The sequence below is a fragment of the Trichomycterus rosablanca genome, chromosome 17 (assembly GCF_030014385.1).
Source record: "Trichomycterus rosablanca isolate fTriRos1 chromosome 17, fTriRos1.hap1, whole genome shotgun sequence".
Classification (NCBI taxonomy): domain Eukaryota; kingdom Metazoa; phylum Chordata; class Actinopteri; order Siluriformes; family Trichomycteridae; genus Trichomycterus; species Trichomycterus rosablanca.
The window spans coordinates 19152659-19175331 of NC_086004.1; the positions used below are offsets into that span (position 1 = coordinate 19152659).

Genomic DNA, 22673 nt, shown 5'->3' on the forward strand with positions numbered 1-22673 from the left:
CTTCACCGTGCCAGAACTTCAGCTCATAAAAACACTCAATGGCATGTCAAACAATAGTGGGACATGCCTACAGTCATGTCAAATGCTTGATTAGACATGATCTACTGTCTTTAAGGAACAACAACAATACCTCAGACATTGTGAAACGACCGAACAAAAACAACTTCAGATAATGGGAGATAATGGTGTACGTGGCTCAGCATGAGAACAAATCAAATTAGACAAATAAAATAATAAGAAGAAGGAAGAAGAATGACATTGAAAGACATTCTCAGCTAAATCCCACATGACTGTGGCCAGCTGACTCTTTTGTGAGTGCAGATGTTTGGGCTGGGCGCCGAGGCTGGGTGTAGGCAAGCTCACAGGAACTATGTTGGCACTTGTCTTGGCTGCTCATTGTCTCAACCTGTGTGTATTGTAAACCCCCCTCCTCCTTTTCTTTTTCAACAGGTGATAACTACCCTGTGCAGTTCATTCCTTCTACAATGGCAGCTGCTGCAGCGTCAGGACTCAATCCTCTTCAACTCCAGGTATGTACATTTACAAAAGAATTCGGTGGCACGGGGCCAAGCCCTCGGCACTAGCAGCTAGAGAGCCAGCTGTATGCTAAGTAACGAGCGTGTGCTAAATTACTCACACACCGGTCCACCCCTGCTTGCTTAACACCTTCCATCTGTAGTTTACTAGGGTTTACAGAGGACTTTCCAGACCTGTTTCCTTCAGGAAATTGGAGTTAGGATAATAAATGTTTTAGGAAAAGGGGGGTCAGGGTCTTTCTATGCAGTTGATTCCTAGGAGCTAAAAGTGGCATCATTATTAGATCAGATGATGCTAAAGGGTAACTCCAGGCTACTTCTTCATTAGCTTTGAATCACGATTCTTGCGGATAAGTAAATAAGCATATAAAGTTCTCTACTGAATGAAACAATGTACAGTATGTGAGCGAGAGTGAAAGGACGAGACACGCTAGTTGAACGTTACATTCAGTTTTTGCCAGTTGTTTTGTCAACAACCGCCATAAGATGTTGATAGCAATTAGACATTAAGCTTTCTGATATCAGGAGCTGTTGCAAAACAAAGCTGAAAATTTTTGCAGGGAGGAGGGGAGAGGAGTGCGTCTCGTACCTTTTCTTCCCTCTCCTACGAGAGTACAATTTGTCCTTCGGAGCCTATCGCTCTCAGCGTTAATGAGGCTTGGCAAGTCGGAACAATGCAAGCAGCTGGGCCTGGAAAGGCCTTTGCTAACACGCTGCTATGCGAAGAACAATAAAGTGCACGAAAGGTGTGGGATGAGTCTATTCATGTTGAAGTGCGTGTGTGTTGGTGCATGTGCGTGTCTCGGGGTGAACCGGCTGCTCGAGAGAGCGCGTTCGAGATTAGATAAAGTTAGAAAAGAGTAAAAAAAACGTATTTAAAAAAGGAATTAAGTGGCAAGGGGGGTTGTGTGCGAATGCAGAATGCGAATTCGTGTTTATTTAGCTATACCCAGCCATGTCTGGCATGTCTATTTATAAGTGGTCTGATGGGTCAGCTAGAGGCTGGGATATTCATATATCTGCCTGCCTGAAGCTTTCCAGTCGTACGTTCAGATAATGGATTTAACCCTGGGAATTGGCCGCTCCAGAGCCATGGTCTGGCTGACCTTTAGACAGAAACCTAAACAAGAAAAGGATAGGTGCATTCCTGATAATTGTCTGGAACACACTGAGCCGTCTTGTTTGCCGTTTCCCCTCGAGAGTAACACTCAAACAATTATCTGAATACACAAAGGCGACAACAAAAAGTGATTAAAGCATGATATAATTTACCGAGGTGGAGAGAGATAATGCAATGCCTGCTTGTTATGGTGACAATATCGTTAGCGCCGCGTGCTTTCTCAGAGCTGAATTTAGACGTGAGCGTCTGTGAGAAAACAGCCGGGTAGGCTTGTTACGTGTCACATGTCAGACGAGGACAAAAGAGACAGACAAAACAGTCTTTTGAAAGCTAAAACAACAGACAGACGCACTTAAAGGATGTGATGTGTGGGGTGGGGAGAGGAAGTGCTTCTTGTCCAACAGTCAGCTTTATGTTTTAATTGTAGCCACTTTTGATTAATTCATTTGTGATTTAAAACAGCTGGGGTACTAGTACTCACTAGCACTGGTACTTGAAGGATCTAAAGAGGTTATCTAAAATAACTAAATATTCTTCCATTTAAATACAATATAATAACTACAAATAGATAATACACTGATCAGCCATAACATTAAAACCACCTCCTTGTTTCTTCACTAACTGTCCATTTTATCAGCTCCACTTACCATATAGAAGCACTTTGTAGTTCTACAATTACTGACTGTAGTCCATATGTTTCTCTGCATGCTTTGTAAGCCCTCTTCCATGCTGTTCAGGACCCACACAGAGCAGGTATTATTTGGGTGGTGGATCATTCTCAGCACTGCAGTGACACTGACATGGTGGTGGTGTGTTAGTGTGTGTTGTGCTGGTATGAGTGGATAAGACACAGCAGTGCTGATGGAGTTCTTAAACACCTCACTGTCACTGCTGGACTAAGAATAGTCCACCAACCAAAAATATCCAGCCAACGGCACCCCGTGACTACTGATGAAGGTCTAGAAGATGACCAACTCAAACAGCAGCAATAGATGAGCAATCATCTCTGACTTCACATCTACAAGGTGGACCAACTAGGTAGGAGTGTCTAATAGAGTGGACAGTAAGTGGACACTAACACACCACCACCATCTCATTGTCACTGCAGTGCTGAGAATGATCCACCACCTAAATAATACCTGCTCTGTGGGGGTCCTGACTATTGAAGAACAGGGTGAAAGCAAGTTAAAAAGATATGTAGAGAAACAGATGGACTACAGTCAGTAATTGTAGAACTACAAAGTGCTTCTATATGGTAAGTGGAGCTGATAAAATGGACAGTGAGTGTAGAAACAATGAGGTGGTTTTAATGTTATGGCTGATCAGTAATGAATCTAAAAGAAACACTTGAATTCAACGATTAAGGCATGTTCTTCCCTACAATTTTCCAAAGAAAATATTAGTCTAGTTAAGGTGTACATGCATAAAAAAAACAAAAAAAAAAAACAGTTTTAGACACGCTAGCGAACTACTCGTTTTTCTACATCCAACAATACAATGTATTGTTCTTTCTGTCAAAACCTGTCAGACTGAAGCTTGCCTGCTCTGGGGCGCCGATAATGAGGTGCAAACCTGAGTGTGTGTGTCTGTGTGTGGATGATTGTCACTAATGCTGGTATCAGTGAGCGTTCAGCCCTCATGCATCAATGATCCATTCCGAGCGTGTGACCTCACCTGAGAGCACCCCACTTTTTTTGTGCCAGAGGATCCACCCACCCGTCTCACCACTGCTTCAACGCATCAGTCTAATCAGAAAATCTCCGCTTTAACATCTGGCAAGGTATCATTTTCCACAATTTTCTAGACTTCCATTGGGGTGAATCGAATACGTGAAGTTGAAAAAAAAAGCCTGATTGGAAAGGAATTAATTCTAACAATGCTGCGGTGGAAACGTGTTCAGTCGTGCAGGAAAAAAAGGGGTCAGCGCTCTGCCAGTCTCAATGCCGTGAACGCTTCGACTCACAATTTTACCTTGTCATAACAGTAAGTGAGCCCGACATTAAGATCTCTCTTTTTTCTAAGCGAGACCTAACAAAAGCTCTGGGTCTTGGGGCTGGAAATAAAAGCGCCCGGGCTGTCTCGGTGTAATTGTCTTGTCAATACACTTTCTTTCGCTGGACAAGCGCACACAAACACACATACAAACCACGCAAGTAATTTCTCTCAGTGCTGTCCTGACAGATTGCTCCTCTGCAAGTGACCGGAGGAAAGCAGCTTCACCCGTTCCTCCAGGCCGACTGCCTTTCTTCATTAGGGCCCGCTCAGGGCTTCGGATGAGCCGTGTTCAAGCGGTAAACAATGGATACATCCCAGAGCGCCGCTTCTTTATTAAAACGGACACCTTTCACCCCTGGGCGGATATTGTTCTTTGCCTGTATGCTTGTACTCAGGCAGGCTGAATGAAATTGTTCTAACTGGACAAAAGGATTCTATTTTATTTTTTGTCTCTTCGGATTGGCACTTAATTTGCTGGTGCACAATATCACCTTGCATCAATTGCTTAAGGGAAAAAACAATTTCCTTAAAGCCATTCTCTGCCTAATTTATTGTTCTGGCTGCTTTACTGAAGGCTGGAGGTTCCAAATAAATCCAAAGTGAACTTTGTAAAAGGCCTGTTTTTTATCATTGGAAGCAGACCGGGTTTAAGCAGTTTTAAAGTAAGCATCATTGGATAAGGCGTAACATCTGTGTCCTTCTTGTAACACATAACAGAGGGCAGAGAATTAATGAGTCTACTGGCATGTCTTCCAAATTCTCTTTTCTCTTGAATCCTGCACAATTCCTTAGTACAAGTTTGGTCAAATTATGCAGTGAATGTTCCTTAAATTTACTCTGACTTACTCTGAGATATTTCATGTTTTATCTGCTCAACTTCATTTCATTTATTAATAAACATCCATTCCTGCATTTCAGGCCTGCAACATATTCAAAAAAAAGTTGGGACAAAGGCAATTTAGGGCCAGTAATAAGGTGAAAAAACTAAATAATGATGTGATTTTAAACAGGTGATTATTATCATAGTTTGGTACAAAAGCAGCATCCAGGAAAGGCTGAGTCTTTGATGAGCAAAGATGATCAGAAGATCTCCAGTTTGTCAACAAATGTGTGAGAAAATTATTGAAATGTTTAAAAACTATGAATTTTGAGAGAAGAGAATTGAAGAGAAGAGAATTTTGAAAGGAAAAATGCGACAACCATGACCCCGTACTGTTGCACATCTTAAGACGTGTTTGCAGGAAGAATGGGACAAAATAAAAGCTGAAACACTAAATCACTTGGTTTCCTCGGTGCCAAAAGGTCTTTTAAGTGTGGTGAAAAGGAATAGCAACATTACAAAGTGGTGAATGCTTTACTGTCCCAACTTTTTTTGGAATGTGTTGCATTTATTAATAAATGAAATGAAGTTGAGCAGATAAAACATAAAATTTATTTGCTTTTTCCATGCCATTGCAACTTTTTCTGATTTGGGGTTGTACAACACAAGCAGCGTCTTACCATAAAAATGCCTCACTGTTTTGCAACCAATGCAAATCCCAAAATTCGACTAACACGACGGTGCCGGAAGGGAGTAAGCTAGCAGTTATCTTTTGTTTGGATGCCGATGTCTTCATGTTCCGGGCTTAAATAGAGAGCCGGGGCCAGCTGCCACGACCAACGAGTTGACTTTGAGCCCCAGAAATGAGGGTGAACAGCTGTTGGGTTATTGACAAGGAGACAAGAAGTAAGAGTCCTACGCTCCAGAGAGATCGCCAGAAGCAGCAAAGCACTGTAAGCCCAGTGCTGTGACTGGCTGTAATGGGATGGAAAGATGGGCATCTGGATGGATGGGGTTGTTGAAAAAAGCGACAGATGGACAGGCATGCGGGTAAACAGAGGAAAAGAGAGGGTAGGGGGATTGAGCGAATTAAGTGTAGGAAGTGTAAAAAATTGAAGTAAAAAATTTTTTTGTATCTACAAGTTTTATTGGAGAGTTTAGCAAACGTGCAGCTTTAGAAAGACACGATACAGAATTAAAAATCAAAAGAAGGAGGTGGTGAAGGGTACAGGAGTCGAGAGAAATTCTCAAGCGAGGGAGGGGGAAATATAGGAGCAGGTTGGTTGCCAGCAGATGAAACAGATGCTGAGCCATACTGGAAAGCATGCACGGTGCACCAGAGCATAGCAGCTTACGACATCTGGGCCAGCCTAGGTCTGCCCCACACCCTTCCTGCCCTGGGCACCGAGCCTGGACAAGCCTTGTGGCAAATGAGAACTGGGTCCCTGCCGCACCGCCGCTGGCAAAACTGGCACAGTCGGCCATGCAGGAGTAACTCAGGCTTTAGTTGGTACTAGTGCTTTACTGTCTTAATAGCATAATCCAAGATACACATTTACACAAGTGCTGATGATGCTGTGATTCTTCAATGTTTAGCCACCACTTAATTGTGGTCAAGATCACAGAGGAATCCAAGCGTTCCGAGAAACGCTCGGTGCAAAATGGAAATGTGAATGAGTCAATTGCAGAGCATTATACTTACACCTTATATTAAATATATTATGATAGATGCAGTGCAGTGGCTCAGTGGGTAGCACTGTTGCCTCACAGCAAGAAGGTCCTGGGTTCGATTTCTAGGTGGAACCGAGCTCCTATGATGGGTCTTCAGCCATAACATTAAAACCACCTCCTTGTTTCTACACTCTGTCCATTTTATTTAGCTCCACTTACCATATAGAAGCACTTTGTAGTTCTACAATTACTGACTGTAGTCCATCTTTTTCTCTGCATGCTTTGTTAACCCACTTTCATGATGTTCTTTAATGGTCAGGACCCCAACAGGACCACTAAAGAAGGTATATTTGGGTGGTGGATCATTCTCTATGTAAAAGTATGTAAAGAAACAGATGGACTACAGTCAGTAATTGTAGAACTATGAAGTGCTTCTATATGGTAAGTAGAGTTGATAAAATGGACAGTGAAAGTAGAAACAAGGAGGTGGAGGAGATGGCTACTGCTTTTAGTTTAGTGAGTATTAATTGGAGAGTGTGATAACCTGCGATGGACTGGCAGTATTGGCAGATTCCTGCAAAATCTGCCCCTGGATTGGTTTATGTGCCACAAAACTGCCCTAAAAACAAACCTGAGTGTGCTGTTTCAATTCTGTGTTTACTAAGGTTTGTGGTACTATATTTTTCTGCTTTCTTGCTTCACATTAAGAAACTGTGGATTAAAGCGAAGCCCTTGGAGGTTTGAAAGTGGCTTTGGTGCCATAGCAGTGAGCTGATGGGTCCAACATTGTGATCGGAGGAGGGTGGATGTGGGTGTAATCTATGGATGATGTTGTAGCAGGCAGCGCAAGTGCAGCTGCTCATTTAACCCCTTCCCTCTCCAGAGGGGTCGCTTTTAATTACCAGAGGCTAACGGGCTGACCTTGGGCCAGCCCTCGGCCATATGCGATCCATGCTCAGGGAGATGGATTCCTCCGACAAGGGAGAGAGGGAGCGAGCGGGCGGAGAAAGGGTGTGTGTGTGAATGTGCATGTGTGTGTGGAGGTGCGAGGACTGCAGGTGAGGTGAGTGAATTGAAAAGCTCTATTTCCTGAAAGAGTACCGCTTTCTGTCTAAGTAAGCTGTAGAGCCGAGAGTCATTTAATGCTCAAGTGGACAAAGGTATTACCTGAGGCACTGGGGTGGATCAAGTGTTTTCTACATGCCTTACTGAAACTCAGCATCTTTCTCCTACTCTACCTCTGTGGCAAACCTGCCGTCCAGGTAATCAGCAAATAGTGTAATAGCTCCCCTGCGCTGTATGACCGTTTGTAGCTATGAGTGTAGCAATTGCGCCAACTGGTATATATTTGGGAACGTAGAAAGAAACCATAGTACCTAAAGACACGGAAGAGGGCAGTTCACAAGGTGGCGCAGCGGTAAAACACTGGGAAATCAGTTCAAAACTCAGCTCTGCCATCCGACTGGGCTGGGCGGCTACATGAACAACAATTGGCTGTTGTTCATACAGGGTGGGAGCTCGATAGGAACCTCATAACTGATGTAATTACGACCTCTGCTGACCGGTTGATGGCGCCTGCACAGAGTCGAGGGATAATGTGTTAATCAGAGTGTGGCTCTCCGCACACAAAGCTGATTTGCACATGAACTCGCCTCATGCAGGTAAAAAGATGCAGTCGCTACTGCACGTGGCGGAGGGGGCGTGTGTCAGTCTCGGTCTCCTCAATCAGAAGTGGAGATCAGGATCAGTAGTGTAATGCAATCGGGTAACTGGATACGACTAGATTGGGAGGACAATTGGAAGAGTAGGATTGACCCCTGCTCCAAAGGACATCAATGTTAGAAATGATATGTTGCCTGTTGTTTTACTATGACAACACAATACTCTGCATGGGGTGGCACATTGGCTCGGTGGGTACCACTGTTGACTTACAGGGTCCTTTCTGTGTGGAGTTTGCATGTTCTTCCCGTGTCTGCATGGGTTTCCTCCGGGAGCTCACGTTTCTCTCCCATAGTCCAGCAACCAGTAAGGTTAACTGGAGATGCTAAAGTCCCCCTAGGTATGAGTGTGTATGTGTGTGCCCTGTGATGGACTGGTGACCTGTCCTTAGTGTTTCCTGCCTTTCTCCCAGTGAATTAGACCCACGTGACCCTCAGTAGGATAAAGCTTTTGTTAAATTAGCTCTTGTTAAATTGGGTGAGGGGTAGAATTGATGCTTATTAATATGTTTTTCATGGTGCCAGGAGCTCCGTGCCAAAGCATTCCTCTTCTGACCATTGACTTTCAGCATGACCCTCATTAGCATCAGCTCCTTCTGCCCCTGCCTGAGACCTAATCCCAATAGGAACTACAACGAGTTGTGGGAGGCAAATCAGAACTCTTAGTCCCTTGTTCACTTTAGTACTTTGTCTTCTCTTTGTCGATACATCCTGCATTTACTATACACATTATTTTTACTACATGTCCATCTGTAAACAGCCACAACATAACTGTGATTTAAATACTTAACACTGGTACCTTGTAATTCGACGTCCCCTAACCTTAAAATCGTTAAAACTAGATGCCCTTTGTCAAGAAATTTGTACCCTTAAACTCAATGTGTATGCGACTGCGCTTGGCTTGAGCGGTGTAGTAAAACGTCATCAAAGTGCGAATATGAGATGAATCTGCATTTGTATGGAATAACCATCAGATTCACACTGAATGTATCTGTGTTTAGTTGGATTTTCCTCATTGTTTCACTTTTAAACTTGTGCTATAGCTCGGGATGCTGAGGAATTGTGAGAATCAGCTTTTGCGAGAGAGTCTAAAACACTGATTGTTAACATGTTAATGTAAGCTTAATGTGACTTAATGTATTAAAAGTACGACATACACTAAACCTGTCTTAATTATTACTGCTTAGGCTTAGGCTTAGGCTTAGGCTTTGAGAACCGTGGGCCGCTCAGGTGGCACAGCGGTAAAACACACGCTGAACACCAGAGCTGGGATGTCGAATACATCATATCGAATCTCAGCTCTGCCTGCTGGCTGGGCTGAGCGGCCACATGAACAACGATTGGCCTGTTGTTCAGATAGGGGTGGGATATTAAAAGCTGGATAGGGACTTTCTCATAACTAATGCAATTATGACCTCTGCTGGCTGTTTGAGAGACGGGAAAAGAGTGCTGTCCGGGTGTGTCTCTCCGTACAAAGTGCTGATCCGCATTGCACTCGTCAAAGTGTAGGTGACAAAATGCATACGGCTGTTGCCCACGTGTCGGAGGCGGCGTGGGTTAGCTTCGTTCTCCTCAATCAGAGCGGGGATCGGCATTGGTGGAGAGGAAGCATGACGCAATCGGGCAACTGGACGCGCTTAAAGGAGAAAAAGGGGGGAAAATGCATAAAAACAAAATGATAATAATAATAATAATAAAAACTTTAAGCACCGCCACACTCCATAGGACATAACGGCACAGCCAGCGCAGAAGCGGTTTTGTCGCTTCTCATGTGAATGCGCCTTTACTAAACTCCTTAAGGAATACAGTATTCCAAGAACAAGCATCTCCACGATTAAGAAGCATAAGGAAACAATATAGACATTTTTAACTGTTTTAATTGTACTTTAGTGTTTTTATATTATATTTGTGTCAAAAACAACCCCATTATTTTACATTAGCCTAAAATATATGCAGGACCATAGAACACATTAACAGGATTCCCATACATCCTTATGAGAAAAAATACCTTGAAACTCAACCAAGAGTTTACTACATATACGGTGCAGTAGGATTACGCTGTCACTTGGTAAACCTAATCAGGCTGCTATTTCCGGCTGTCCGTGTGGTGCCTCTTGTTCCAGCTCCCCTGCAAGAGAATGACCCCTTTTGTGTAATGCTAATGTGCAAAGCAATTAACTTCAGGCAGTGGAAAGCATTTTCGTGTTTATATCTTAAGATACACAGTGGACACAAAGAGCTTTGTCCAGTCCGGATTTAGGGTGGGGCACCACCACTAATGCTAATGCCACTTTTTCCAGTTTAGACAAATGAAGCCCTTATGTAGTATGGTCACAAGAGCGAAAGAGTGCAAAGAGAGCTAATGATCCTGCGTACATAGACCGATCAGCCATAACATTAAAACCACCTCCTTGTTTCTACACTCACTGTCCATTTTATCAGCTCCACGTACCATATAGAAGCACTTTTTAGTTCTACAATTACTGTCTGTAGTCCATCTGTTTCTCTGCATGCTTTGTTTGCCCCCTTTCATGCTATTCTTTAGTGATCAGGACCCCCCACAGGACCACAACAGAGCAGGTATTATTTGGGTTGTGGGTCATTCTCAGCACTGCAGTGACACTGACATGGTGGTGGTGTGTTAGTGTGTGTTGTGCTGGTATGAGTGGATAAGAAACAGCAGTGTTGATGCAGTTTTTAAACACATCACTGTCACTGCTGGACTGAGAATAGTCCACCAACCAAAAATATCCAGCCAACAGCGCCCCATGGGCAGTGTCCTGTGACCACTGATGAAGGTCTAGAAGATGACCAACTCAAGCAGCAGCGATAGATGAGTGATCGTCTCTACGATCGACTTTACATCTACAAGGTGGACCAACTAGGTAGGAGTGTCTAATGGAGTGGACAATGAGTGGACATGGTATTTAAAAACTCTAGCAGTGCTGTGTCTAATCCACTCATACCAGCACAACACACACTAACACATTACCACCATGTCAGTGTCACTGCAGTGCTGAGAATGATCCACCACCTGAATAATACCTGCTCTGTGGTGGTCCTGTGGGGGGTCCTGACCATTGAAGAACAGGGTGAAAGCAGTCTAAAAAAGTAAAAACCTTTCTTAGCTTTTTTTTCATGATGATCCCATGTTCTTAAATTATTATGCATGTTAGACAACGAGGTCGTCCAGGCCATGTGACGTTTAGTCCGACTCCTGCGTCTTTCCTTTAGAGAAAAGCCAATTTACACATTTACCTGCTTGCTAATCAATACTAGCCTCTGGGCTAACAGAAGTGCATCCTGGCTTCTCTCTCACTGGAGAGCAGGGAACAAAGCCGGATTATTTACAACCTTACATTAATACTGCAAGCTATAAACAAAGCTTTTTTGTGTATACGTGCAAACTAGCAAATCACAAAGACCCTGTAAAACACAGTAGGAAACTTGAAATCAATAATATAACAGAAAGAACATCCGTAGCATTCATGTACCTTGTTTCTTTTCTAATGAGCTAATATTAGCCGTCAAATGTTTTTATTTAGCTAAGAGACAAAGCACTGCGAAGAGCAAGTGAACGCAAACCCAAACCTGAGGTGGCTAGCCTGTTAGCTCATGCTCTTTAATGTGTATGATCCTGCAGCAAGCAGTTAGCTCACTTGTTAAAAAAAATCTCAATTTCATGATACATTAATTTGTTTGTCTGATTTTATCTATTATTATTATTATTATTTTTTTTTTTACTTTTTAGCAGAGATGTTCACAAGTCACAAAATACGAGTCCGAGTCAAGTCACGAGTCTTTAGACTAGAGTCCGAGTCAAGTCACGAGTCAATATAATATACACTAAACATATATTGGAAATGTAGCATAGAAATAAACAAATAATCTGTAAGTTCAGATAAAAAAACTATGTTTTACTTAGTGCCTTTACGTTCCCAGTCATTGTGCAAATGAATGTAATTTCCGTAACAAGAAGGTACCAGTTAAAAGCTTAAACTGATACGTTTTGTTTTCATTGCAAAACAAAAGCGCACGACAAATCACGGTACAGCGGCCAAAATCCAAAACACAGCAAAAAAATCATAACCACTGCTTACCTTAGCTTATGTTCTTCCAGATGCTATTAAATGTATAACCGTGTGTTGTCCCATTAGGAATATAATCCTTTATTTTGTAAATGTGCTTATAATTAAAAACCTGCAAACTTTTCCCGGTTGTGAAGTCAAACACAAACTCGTTAGAAAGCCAATCAAGCGTTTCATTGACACATCATCTGTGTGACGCAAACTGAATAAATGCAAATAACAGCATTTCTTACTAAAAATTAAAATCAGAAGATCTGACTGGTTCAGAAAAGGTCTTTCAACCATTAGCACCAATTCTGTAGGAGCGTTCCATTCACCCCAGTCGTTCCTGTGAAGTGCACTACGTAGGGTATTCCACCATTTTAAGTAAGATTCCAATCCAAAAGTAACCAAAAATTTTAAATGAAGTGAACTTCAAACTGTGTAGGGAGTAGGGAGCGACGATTCATCGCTACGCCGGAAGCTGGCTGTAACATTTACCCATTGTGTGCGTTGCGGGTTAAGATGGCCGGAGCGTTATTAGAGAGCAGAATATGTCACACGTAACTAATGTTAACACATGCTGACGCTAGCGAATCTTGTTGTTTACGAGTCATTTTTTTGTGAGTCATGAGTCGAGTCCGAGTCATTTGAAAGGAGTCCGAGTCGAGTCTGAAGTCGCTGTGTGTGCGACTTACGTGCGTCTCGGACTCGAGTCGCAGCTTGGACTCCCCATCTCCACCCTTGCGCTATTGCTGTATGATTAAAATGAAATTAAACTTAATGGAATATGACATGGAATAAGCCTAGCTTGAATATAAAACGCTCAAATACACATTTCCACTGCCGTACCAAGACCTAATTAACGTTTTTAACAGCCCATAAGCTGCCTGCTTAATTTGTAGCAAACTGAACCATTGCCAGTGCCAGTCTAGGACTCTGTGCCAATCATAATAAGCAAAGTGGCATGAATAGTCTTTATACTGTTTGTCTGGGTTCCTGGCTTAATGAGTGACTTAATATCATGTGTCATGGAAACAACTTTATTTGGATAGTTTGGATAATTCTGGGTGTCGGTACGTGTGCTGTTTGGTAAAACGGTGGCTCAGGTGTCTCGGCCGAGACCAGACAGAGCTTTATAGAGGGAGTGAGACTAACAGGGAAATCAGACCTCATGACAGGCTTTTCTTCAGTCTGTAAGCTGTGTCTGATGAGTGGAAAAAACGGAGCAGAACAATCTTCTCCAAGTATTGTATGCTAGCCATCGTCGTGTGGGTTTTTTAGGGTTTCTATCGCTCTCTGGATTCCGTCTCTTGTTTTGATATGCAGTTAAAATCCCTGATGAGCTTCCGAGCCAGGACGGAATAACATAAAAAAGAGGAAGATGTGAAGGAAAGGAAAGATAGAAAGTGTTGAGAGGAGGAGTGGGAGTAAAAAAAAGAGCATTAAATAGTGGCTAGGCTGGGACATTAACGCCTTGTTGGCTTTTTTTCTTTTGCTCCCTTTTTACAGCAACTGTATGCTGCCCAGCTGGCCAACATGCAGCTCTCGCCGGGAGCCAAGATGGTGCCTCTGCAGCAGCCGCCCATCTTAACTGGGCATCTTTCACCTGGCCCTAAGAGCGAGAAGAGATCCTCTAGCCCCCTTGGTCAAATTAAGGTACAGCTTTTTTCAACAGTGTGTCTGATCAGTGTCCGGCGTCCCTAGATCAGCTGTGGTTGGTGTGTTGATGTGGTTGTGGGATGCAAAACAATATAAGTGATGCAACAAGTTTATCCAGTCTCTTAGTTTATCTCTAAATTAGGGCCTAAGGATATATTAAATGCTACACTAGCATTAGCTTCGCACCTGGTACTGTGCCACCTCTCTTTCCATAGAAGCCATCAATCTGTTCTGGCTTTTACAAGGTCTTTGCTCCCTCATGCAGAACTCTGTGGACAGGGTTGCCATAGCTCTGTGTGCATCCAGAGAATCATTTTTAGGTACTCGTGGCCTCAGCTTACAAAAGTTGGCTCAGGAACATAAAATATATATTGATAGCTAATTAATAGGTAGATGTAAATCTGTTAGGTTTGAGATTCTGTGACTGTTTTGTGCTTTTTCTCTTCTGCGCCGCTGTACTACATGGTGGGAGCCCACCCAGCTTCAGCTTTGAATAGTTGCCATATAAATCATCCTTTTTTTCTGTCGCTCTGTCTGCGGCTGTAATTTAAAACATACGCGCGTTTGGAAAAGTTTTATCTAATATTACAATAGAGCAGTGGATAAGTCAGCAACAGGAGTGGTACTGTGGGATCCTCTTCAACTGACTTGGATAATGCCGGCTTTACCAGGATGATGACACATCAGTGAGACTGGCATAAATTCTAGGTTTAATTTGAGATTCTAGATTTTGATTTAGTAAAGTAAAAACAGTCATCTTTGATTCCCGACATATAGACGGTGCTGGTTAGATGAGCCACATAATCTTTGTAATTATGACATTGATCAACTGTACAGGCAGGGTTTTGCTCCATTAGTTCCATATGCATTGTGCTGTGGTTAATTAGCAGGCAATCTGGTTTGTTTGTCTGCTCAAAGCGTAATTGAATGACAAACTGTTACTCCCAGTCAGATTTCCAGAAAGCTCCAGACAGGTTTTGTTATGTAGCCAATTTGTTTGGACGGTGGCGATCTCTACATACTAGGGAATGGAAGGGCTCTGGTCAGTTTGTAGTGTCCAAGACTAATGAAGTTCTGACATTGTTATTCTCTGGTAAAAAGCTGAAAACAAGACATATTGTACCTTTATAAGCTTGAACTAGCCTGACCTTGCTACACATACACAGATCAGGCAGAACATTACAACCACCTCCTTGTTTCTACACTCACTTTTCATTTTATCAGCTCCACTTACCATATAGAAGCATTTTGTAGTTCTGTCTGTAATGGTCAGGACTCTCCCAGGACCACATGTTGGTGGTGTGTTAGTGTGTGTTGTGCTGGTCTGAGTGGATAAGACAAAGCATCGCTGCTGGAGTTTTTTAAATACCGTGTCTGCTCACTGTTAGACACTTCAAACCTAATGGTCCACTATGTAGATGATAAAGTCAGAGACGATCGCTCATCTGTTGCTGCTGTTTGAGTTGGTCATCTTCTAGACCTTCATCAGTGGTCACAGGACACTGTCCAAGGGGCGCTGTTGGCTGGATATAGGTCAGTCCAGCAGTGACAGTGAGGTGTTTAAAAACTCCAGCAGTGCTGCTGTGTCTTATCCACTTATACCAGCACAACACACACTAACACACCACCACCATGTCAGTGTCACTGCAGTGCTGAGAATGACCCACCACCCAAATAATACCTGCTCTGTAGTGGTCCTAGGAGAGTCCTGACCATTAAAGAACAGCATGAAAGGGGGCTAACAAAGCATGCAGAGAAACAGATGGACTACAGTCAGTAATTGTGGAACTACAAAGTGCTCCTATATGGTACGTGGAGCTGATGAAATGGACAGTGAGTGTAGAAACAAGGAGGTGGTTTTAATGTTATGGCTGATCGATGTAAATGCTCAGACTTGTTCTTGCAGGTATACGACTAAATACAATTGTGGCTGATTTAGAAGACATTTATTGATGTAATGAATAATGATGTTCTACAAACCATTTTTTGTCTCTACAGGAGGAAGGAACGCAGCCTCTGAATCTCTCTTCCAGGCCCAAGACAGCTGAGCCAGTGAAATCCCCCATGTCCCCCACACATAGTCTATTCCCTGGAAGCAAGAGCAGTCCTGCCAGCCTGACCAAGAGCAGAGGCATCCCCAGCCCCCTTCAAAGTCTGGGCCGAGGGTCATCCCTAGGTAAGGGCATCGCCAGAGACTAGATTAACTTGCACCAAACCTGTTCCTTATCATACAGTATTTTGTCATACTTTTGTGGTTAGCCCAGCGGTCCCCAATCTTTTTTGCACCACAGACTGGTTTCATATAAGATATAATTTCACGGATCAGACAAAGTGCACAACAATACTACTTACCATGATGGAAAATCAGTGGGAAACGAGTTTTTTTTTTTTTTTGCTAATTTTTTTTTGCTGCAAGAGCAGCCCTACCAGCCTGACCAAGAGCAGAGGCATCCCCAGCCCCCTTGAAAGTCTTGGCCGATGGTCAGGTATCTTTTGCCTTTCTGGAGAGGGCATCGCCAGAGACTAGATTAACTTGGACCAAACCTGTTCCTTATCATACAGTATTTTGTCATACTTTTGTGGTTAGCCCAGCGGTCCCCAATCTTTTTTGCATCGGTTTCATATAAGATATAATTTCACGACTGGAAAATCAGTGGGAACCCAGAGCTTGTTTGCTCATTTTAGCTAGCTTGTGGGCTCAATTTTTTGGTATCACATGACTGAATTAGGTATGTGTCAAACGCCTTAAGAGGAACAGACGGGTGTTATTAAAAGGGAGTCTGTTTCCTTTCAGTGTGATTGTCAATAAATCGATTATTTATTCTTTCTGTGCGACCCGGTAATAAATGACCCACATACCTGTAACGGTCCTTGGCCCAGTGGTTGGGGACCACTGGGTTATCCAACTGATTTAAACAGTGGCATGTTTAACGTAAGCTTACACCCTGAGATTCATTCATCTCAGTGCACGTGGAACTATTTACACAACCACATCCCTTAATCTCTCCCAAACCTCGCCATTACAGCCACCCCAGCGCAATAGATGCTGCCACTGCTGATTTGTTTTCAAAGCTCTTGCTTCACCTCTCATATTAAACCTTGTTTCCCCGGAAGTTTACTGTTAACTCACTGTTTCTAAAAGCAGCCTTTCATTAAACCGAGACCTTTTAGTCGGGTAGATTCATTTCCCTTCTTTTTTTGGACTCGGGCCTTTAAACACAGACGTTTGTTTTCGTTCTATTTCCGACTTTTTTACTGCCACCCAGCCTCACCTCGCTTTGATGCATTAATTACAGAAAGGCATCAGACATCAAGGTTGCTGTGCATGTTAAAGGTGCCACGTTTACAGTAAAACCTGTGGTGTATGTACAGAACACGGAGCTGACAAACAGACCTCCCATAGTGTGTCATTCTCTAAACGGGCTCTTAAATGAATTTGTGTGTGTGTGTGTGACTTTTCTTGTAGACATCTTGTCCAACCTGAACTCCACGGCGCTGTTCGGAGACCAGGACGCGGTAATGAAGGCCATCCAGGAGGCGAGGAAGATGAGAGAGCAGATCCAGCGTGAGCAGCTACAGCACCATCATCAGGGCATGGAGGCCAAACTCTCGGCTCTGTCCGGCCTGGGTCTAAACAACTGCAGGACCGACAAGGTCAGTGTTTATTAATCCTAAAAAAAAAGTCGGATGTGGGTCCAGGGCGGTTCTGGGGCGGTTTTGATTGACATTATCATTGGCATGGCCAATGGTGTGTATTATCGACACTGGCACGGTCGTTCACACACTTGCGCACGTGGGATTGTGCATGTTTATGTGTGTGGACATGTCTGTACATGTTTGTCTGCGAGGGCTGTCCGGGGTCCTCCGGTGCCGCCCTGAGCGGGTTCAAACCGCGCGGTCTTAGCCCAATTAAAGGCGACAGGCCTCTGGTGTGGGACAGGCCTGCTTTGTGCGTGGACTCTCAGGGATTCCTTTTAAAAATATCTTCAATCAATGAGTCAATCAAGAGTAAAGAAAAAAACTGCTCCCGCCTGATTGATGCCGTGTTGCCAATTGGCTGTAAAAAGCAGGCAGTAACTGGGAGTGGGGTGTCATTAATATTTCAGCACCTGATTACTTTTAACTTTAAGTAGGTCAAAGTATATGGAAAAAAGCTGGGGAACTATTTTTTTAAACAACCTAGGAAGTCATGTCCCCAGTGTGGGTGGCGGAGCACTAATCAGAGGCTAATGTGTGTCCGGCAAGACTGTAACACATTTTCCAGACTTCTATTCTTAATCCCAGATGAAACAATATTTGAAATAAAATACAACCCCAAATCAGAAAAAGTTAGGACAGTATGGAAAATGCAAATAAACTAAAAAATTTACTTTGACTTTTATTTTATTGCAGACAGGACGAACCTGAGATATTTAATGTTTTGTCTGCTCAACTTCATTTCATTTATTAATAGACATCCATTGCTTCACAAAAAAGTTGGGACAGTAAAGCATTTAGCACTCTGTAATGTTGCCATTCCTTTTCACCACATTTAAAAGACGTTTTGGCACCAAGGATATCAAGTGATTTAGTGTTTCAGCTTTTATTTTGTCCCATTCTTCCTGCAAACACGTCTTAAGATGTGTAATAGTACGGGGTCGTCATTGTCGCATTTTTCATTTCAAAACTCTCCGCACATTCTCTATTGGGGACAGGTCAGGTCAGTACCCGTACCCTCTTCTTCCACACCCATGCCTTTGTAATGTGTGCAGCATGTGGTTTTGCATTGTCTTGTTGAGAAATGCATGGACGTCCCTGGAAAAGATGACGTCTTGAAGGCAGCATATGTTGCTCTAAGATCTCAATGTACTTTTCTGCATTAATGCTGCCATCACAGAAGTGTAAATGACATTTTCCAAGGGCACTGACACAGCCCCATACCATAACAGACCCTGGCTTTTGGACTTGTTGCTGATAACAGTCTGGATGGTCCTTTTCGTCTTTGGTCCGGAGCACACAGCATCTCTTTATTACAAAAAAGACCTGGAATGCAGATTCATCTGACCACAATACACGTTTCCATTGTGTGATGGTCCATCCTAGATGCTTCCGAGCCCAGAGAAGTCGATGCCGCTTCTGGACATGGTTAACATAAGGCTTCTTTTTTGCACAGTAAAGATTTAAGTAGCATTTGTGCATGTAACTCTGTATTGTAGTGCTTGACGAAGGTTTGCCAAAGTAATCCCTCACCCATGTGGTTATATCAGCTATTGTTGAGTGGTGGATCTTGATGCAGTGCCGTCTGAGGGATAGAAGATCACAGGCGTTCAGCTTAAACTTGCGCCCTTGGTCTTTACACACTGAAATTCCTCTTGATTCCCTGAATCGTTTAATAATATTATGCACTGTAGAGGGAGAAAAATGCAAATTCCTTCCAATCTTTCTTTGAGGTACATTGTTTTTAAAGATTTCAATCATTTTCTCACACATTTGAGGACAAACTGGAGATCCTCTGATCAGCTTTGCTCATCATAGACTCAGCTTTTGTACCAAACCATGATTATAATCACCTGTTTGCAATTACATAATGATTTAGTTTTTTCATTACATTACTAGCCCTAAATTGTCCCCATCCCAACTTTTTTTGGACTGTGTTACAGGCCTGAAATGCAGGAATGGAGGTGTATTAACAAATGAAATGAATCTGAGCAGACAACACATGAAATATCTTGGTTTCAAACTGTCTGCAATCAAATAAAAGACAAAGTAAATTTAAGGAACACTGCATTGAACTTTCACAACTTTTCCCAGGATTGAAAATATAATTTGTCCGATTGTTGTTTGTTGCTCATTGGAAACAATTTAATTTTTTTCTTCCCATGACAGCATAAAAAACTACATAGAACCCATTATCATTAGAGTTTTTCAAAACAGGCACTTAATCTGAGGAATTATCTGCAATTCTTCTAGGGATTTCTAGGTAGATCCAATATAAGAGTGAATAATCACCTATGCTTCTTACACTCCTTCTTTTTCTGGCTTTTTCTCTCAACACCCTATTCTCCCAGCCTTCTTAAATCTGGGGTTAGCTCATGGCCAGCCATGCTGAGGAATATGCTGCTACATGACACGAAGAATGCTATGCTCCTAACAATAGCTGAAAAGGCACGTTTGTCAACAGGCGGTACACACCTGCCTGTATTGTTCCCGACAGGTCGAGCCTGGCAATGTTTCTCTTCCTTTTTTGTCCGACTTTGACTTTGTTTTCCGAGCTATCACGTCTTTTCATCCACATGTTTGTGTTCTGAGCTTATGTGAAGCTGTGTTTTTTTAAGCGAACGCGGATAGAGCTCATTACTTTTCACTGCTCTTGTCTGCCCTGAAGTAATCTTTTAGGCCTCTGTGCTCTAAAAAGATGTTAAGATAACAGTAGAGAATGTAAGAGCACGATTTTTCTGGAACATTCCAGCATTGCTAGTACAGTGTCAGCACCAACAAACATCTGTTACCTGAGCACATCAGTAAGACTTAGTGTTTATGTTTTAATTGATCATTTTTGTGACTTTTTGCTCTCTCTTTTAGTGAACGTCTTTAAGCATCAGTATGACGCAGTTTGCACCAGTACTCAATAGCACAAAATGCCATTCCCTCTTTTGTAATCCTCTTTTAAAGTCAGTCTGTATCTGATATGACACGCTGCACCTTGCTCTGTTGCTCAAACAGACTTGCCGTCTTATTAAAATAAAGCTTGACGAGGTCCATAGCTTCAATACATTACATTAACAATACTGGTAATAAAATCCAGGGCAACACTGCGACTTACCAGTATATATATACCAGCCATAACATTAAAATCACCTTCTTGTTTCTACACACACTGTCCATTTTATCAGCTCCACTTACCATATAGAAGCACTTTAAAGTTCTACAATTACTGACTGTAGTCCATCTGTTTCTCTACATACTTTGTTAGCCCCATTTCACCCTGTTGTTCAATGGTCAGGCCCCCCACAGAGCAGGTATTATTTGGGTGGTGGATGATTCTCAGCACTGCAGTGACACTGACATGGTGGTGGTGTGTTAGTGTGTGTTGTGCTGGTATGAGTGGATCAGACACAGCAGCGCTGCTGGAGTATTTAAATACTGTGTCCACTCGCTGTCTACTCTGTTAGACACTCCTACCTAGTTAGTCCGCCTTGTAGATGTAAAGTGAGAGACGATCGCTGTTTGAGATATCTTCTAGATATACTTATGTACAGTTTGCTTGTTTGGAAGCTGGGGTAAGAGTGCAGGAGCAGACATGGCAGAGTGAAGTAGATCTTTCAATTGATAGCTAAAGCTCTACCCACTAGGCTACCACTAAGCTACCTTAGTTTGAACATAATTGCCCCAAGATGTAAAAATGTTTGTTGCCCTAAAATCAACTGGTGCCCAGTCCATGGTGTTTTTCCATCTTGCAGCACAATTACTAGTACAAACCAGTAGTAGAGTTTCCAGTATAGGTTTTAAAATGGGGTTACCTACTGGTAGCTTCACACAAGACAAGGTGTGTTGGTCTGCGACTCCCTTCTCCGAAACTGGATGAGAGAAAGCGGGACATGCAAATAAAACCTTTTAATATATTGTTTATTATTTTTTAAACCATGCTAGAAATTCTTTGTAATCATGTCTAATGTCTCTAAAATAAGTAAAAATAAATAAATAAATAAATAAATGAATAGAAATAACTAATTAATAATAATAATAATGAGAATAATTAATAATAATAATAATAATGAGAATAATAATAATAATAATAATGAGAATAATAATAATAATAATAATAATAATTATTATTATTATTATTATTATTATAATTATTATTATCAGCATAATTTCTGGGAATTAAAACACCAAGGCTAGTTATCAAAGTGAGCAGACCAGTTCAGGAGAGTAGCCATACTACTTTTGGACCTACTGGGACCCTGATAAGGATCAGTTACTAAAGACAAATAAATGAGTTAATTCATTCATCTCTTCATTGTCTGTTTACCACCACTTTACCCTATTCAGTGTGGCAGTGTGTAACATTCAGTCTATTGACGTGAACCACCAGGTCACATTATGCTATTTAGAAGCTCATCGGGCATTTATATGTTATCAGAGTAACCGCTATGATCTGAAAAACAGTAATGATGAGTCAGTTCTGTTATAGTATAGGCCTGGACGTTTTTAAACACTGGTGGGAAAAGGCCTACAGTTAAAAGCCTTTTCTTTGCTCTGTTTCAGAATATTAATATTTTAGTGTACCACCTTACCTGACATAAATACTGGATGCTGCTTTAATAGCTGCCTCCTAGTCGACTGTTTGGAAGTTTATCATGGTGAAAGCTTGCCTGAATGATTTTGGAAAGGTAAGGTAAATGGGATTAAGGAGAGGTTAAAATCATCTACCGAGGCTGTTGGAGGGGGATATTATATATTGATTTATCCTAGTGTAATGACCGAGCCACAGAGTGGGGCTAAGTGCTGCTTACGGATGGATCAATTCATCTTTTAATACAAAGTGTGTCCGAGGACCACAATGCGGTGGTCTCTGCCTCTATGTCAGTCTTCTGTCCTCTATACTGTTCCTGTCTCAGCTCTTACAGGACCTTGATCGTTTTTATGCTTCACCATTTGTCTTTTTCAGTGTCTCCTTTTAAATTGGAAGAATCTCTGCCTTTATAGCTCCTGTCCTCTAGGTACTCATGTAAAATATTAATGCTTTAGTCAAGTACTATATGTATACCCCCTTGTTTTAGAAGAAAAAACTAAGCTTTTATAAACCCGTGCACAATTTAAAGTTTCTTTAAATATTTAATACCGTCCGTTATTGTCTGTTAAGGCCAGTTTTGTTATTCTATTATTTATCCCTGTTTCTGGTGCTTTTACCCAAGTCGAGATAAAAAAACCCATTCAGTTCAGTATTAGAACATGTCCAAATGTGACCTTAGATGGCTTGTAATTTCCCATTTCAGTTCACAAGTTCACGTTTCTTATCACTCCGAACTTTCTAGCCATTGATATTCCCATTGCTGATGAACCAGTATCTGACAACCTTCGCAGTTCAAGGTGGCAGATGCT

General features: G+C 42.2%; 1 protein-coding gene across 2 annotated transcripts in view; it reads left to right on the top strand.

The window, feature by feature from the left end:
- Positions 1 to 22673, top strand: part of sox6 (SRY-box transcription factor 6) — a 214312-nt gene that overhangs the window by 162714 nt on the left and 28925 nt on the right. For both annotated transcript variants that reach the window (XM_063013527.1, XM_063013528.1), the window contains exons 10-13: positions 451 to 530; positions 13440 to 13586; positions 15588 to 15765; positions 17056 to 17243. In XM_063013527.1, coding sequence (XP_062869597.1) covers positions 451 to 530; positions 13440 to 13586; positions 15588 to 15765; positions 17056 to 17243 — 593 coding nt within the window. The remainder of the gene's footprint in view (positions 1 to 450; positions 531 to 13439; positions 13587 to 15587; positions 15766 to 17055; positions 17244 to 22673) is intronic.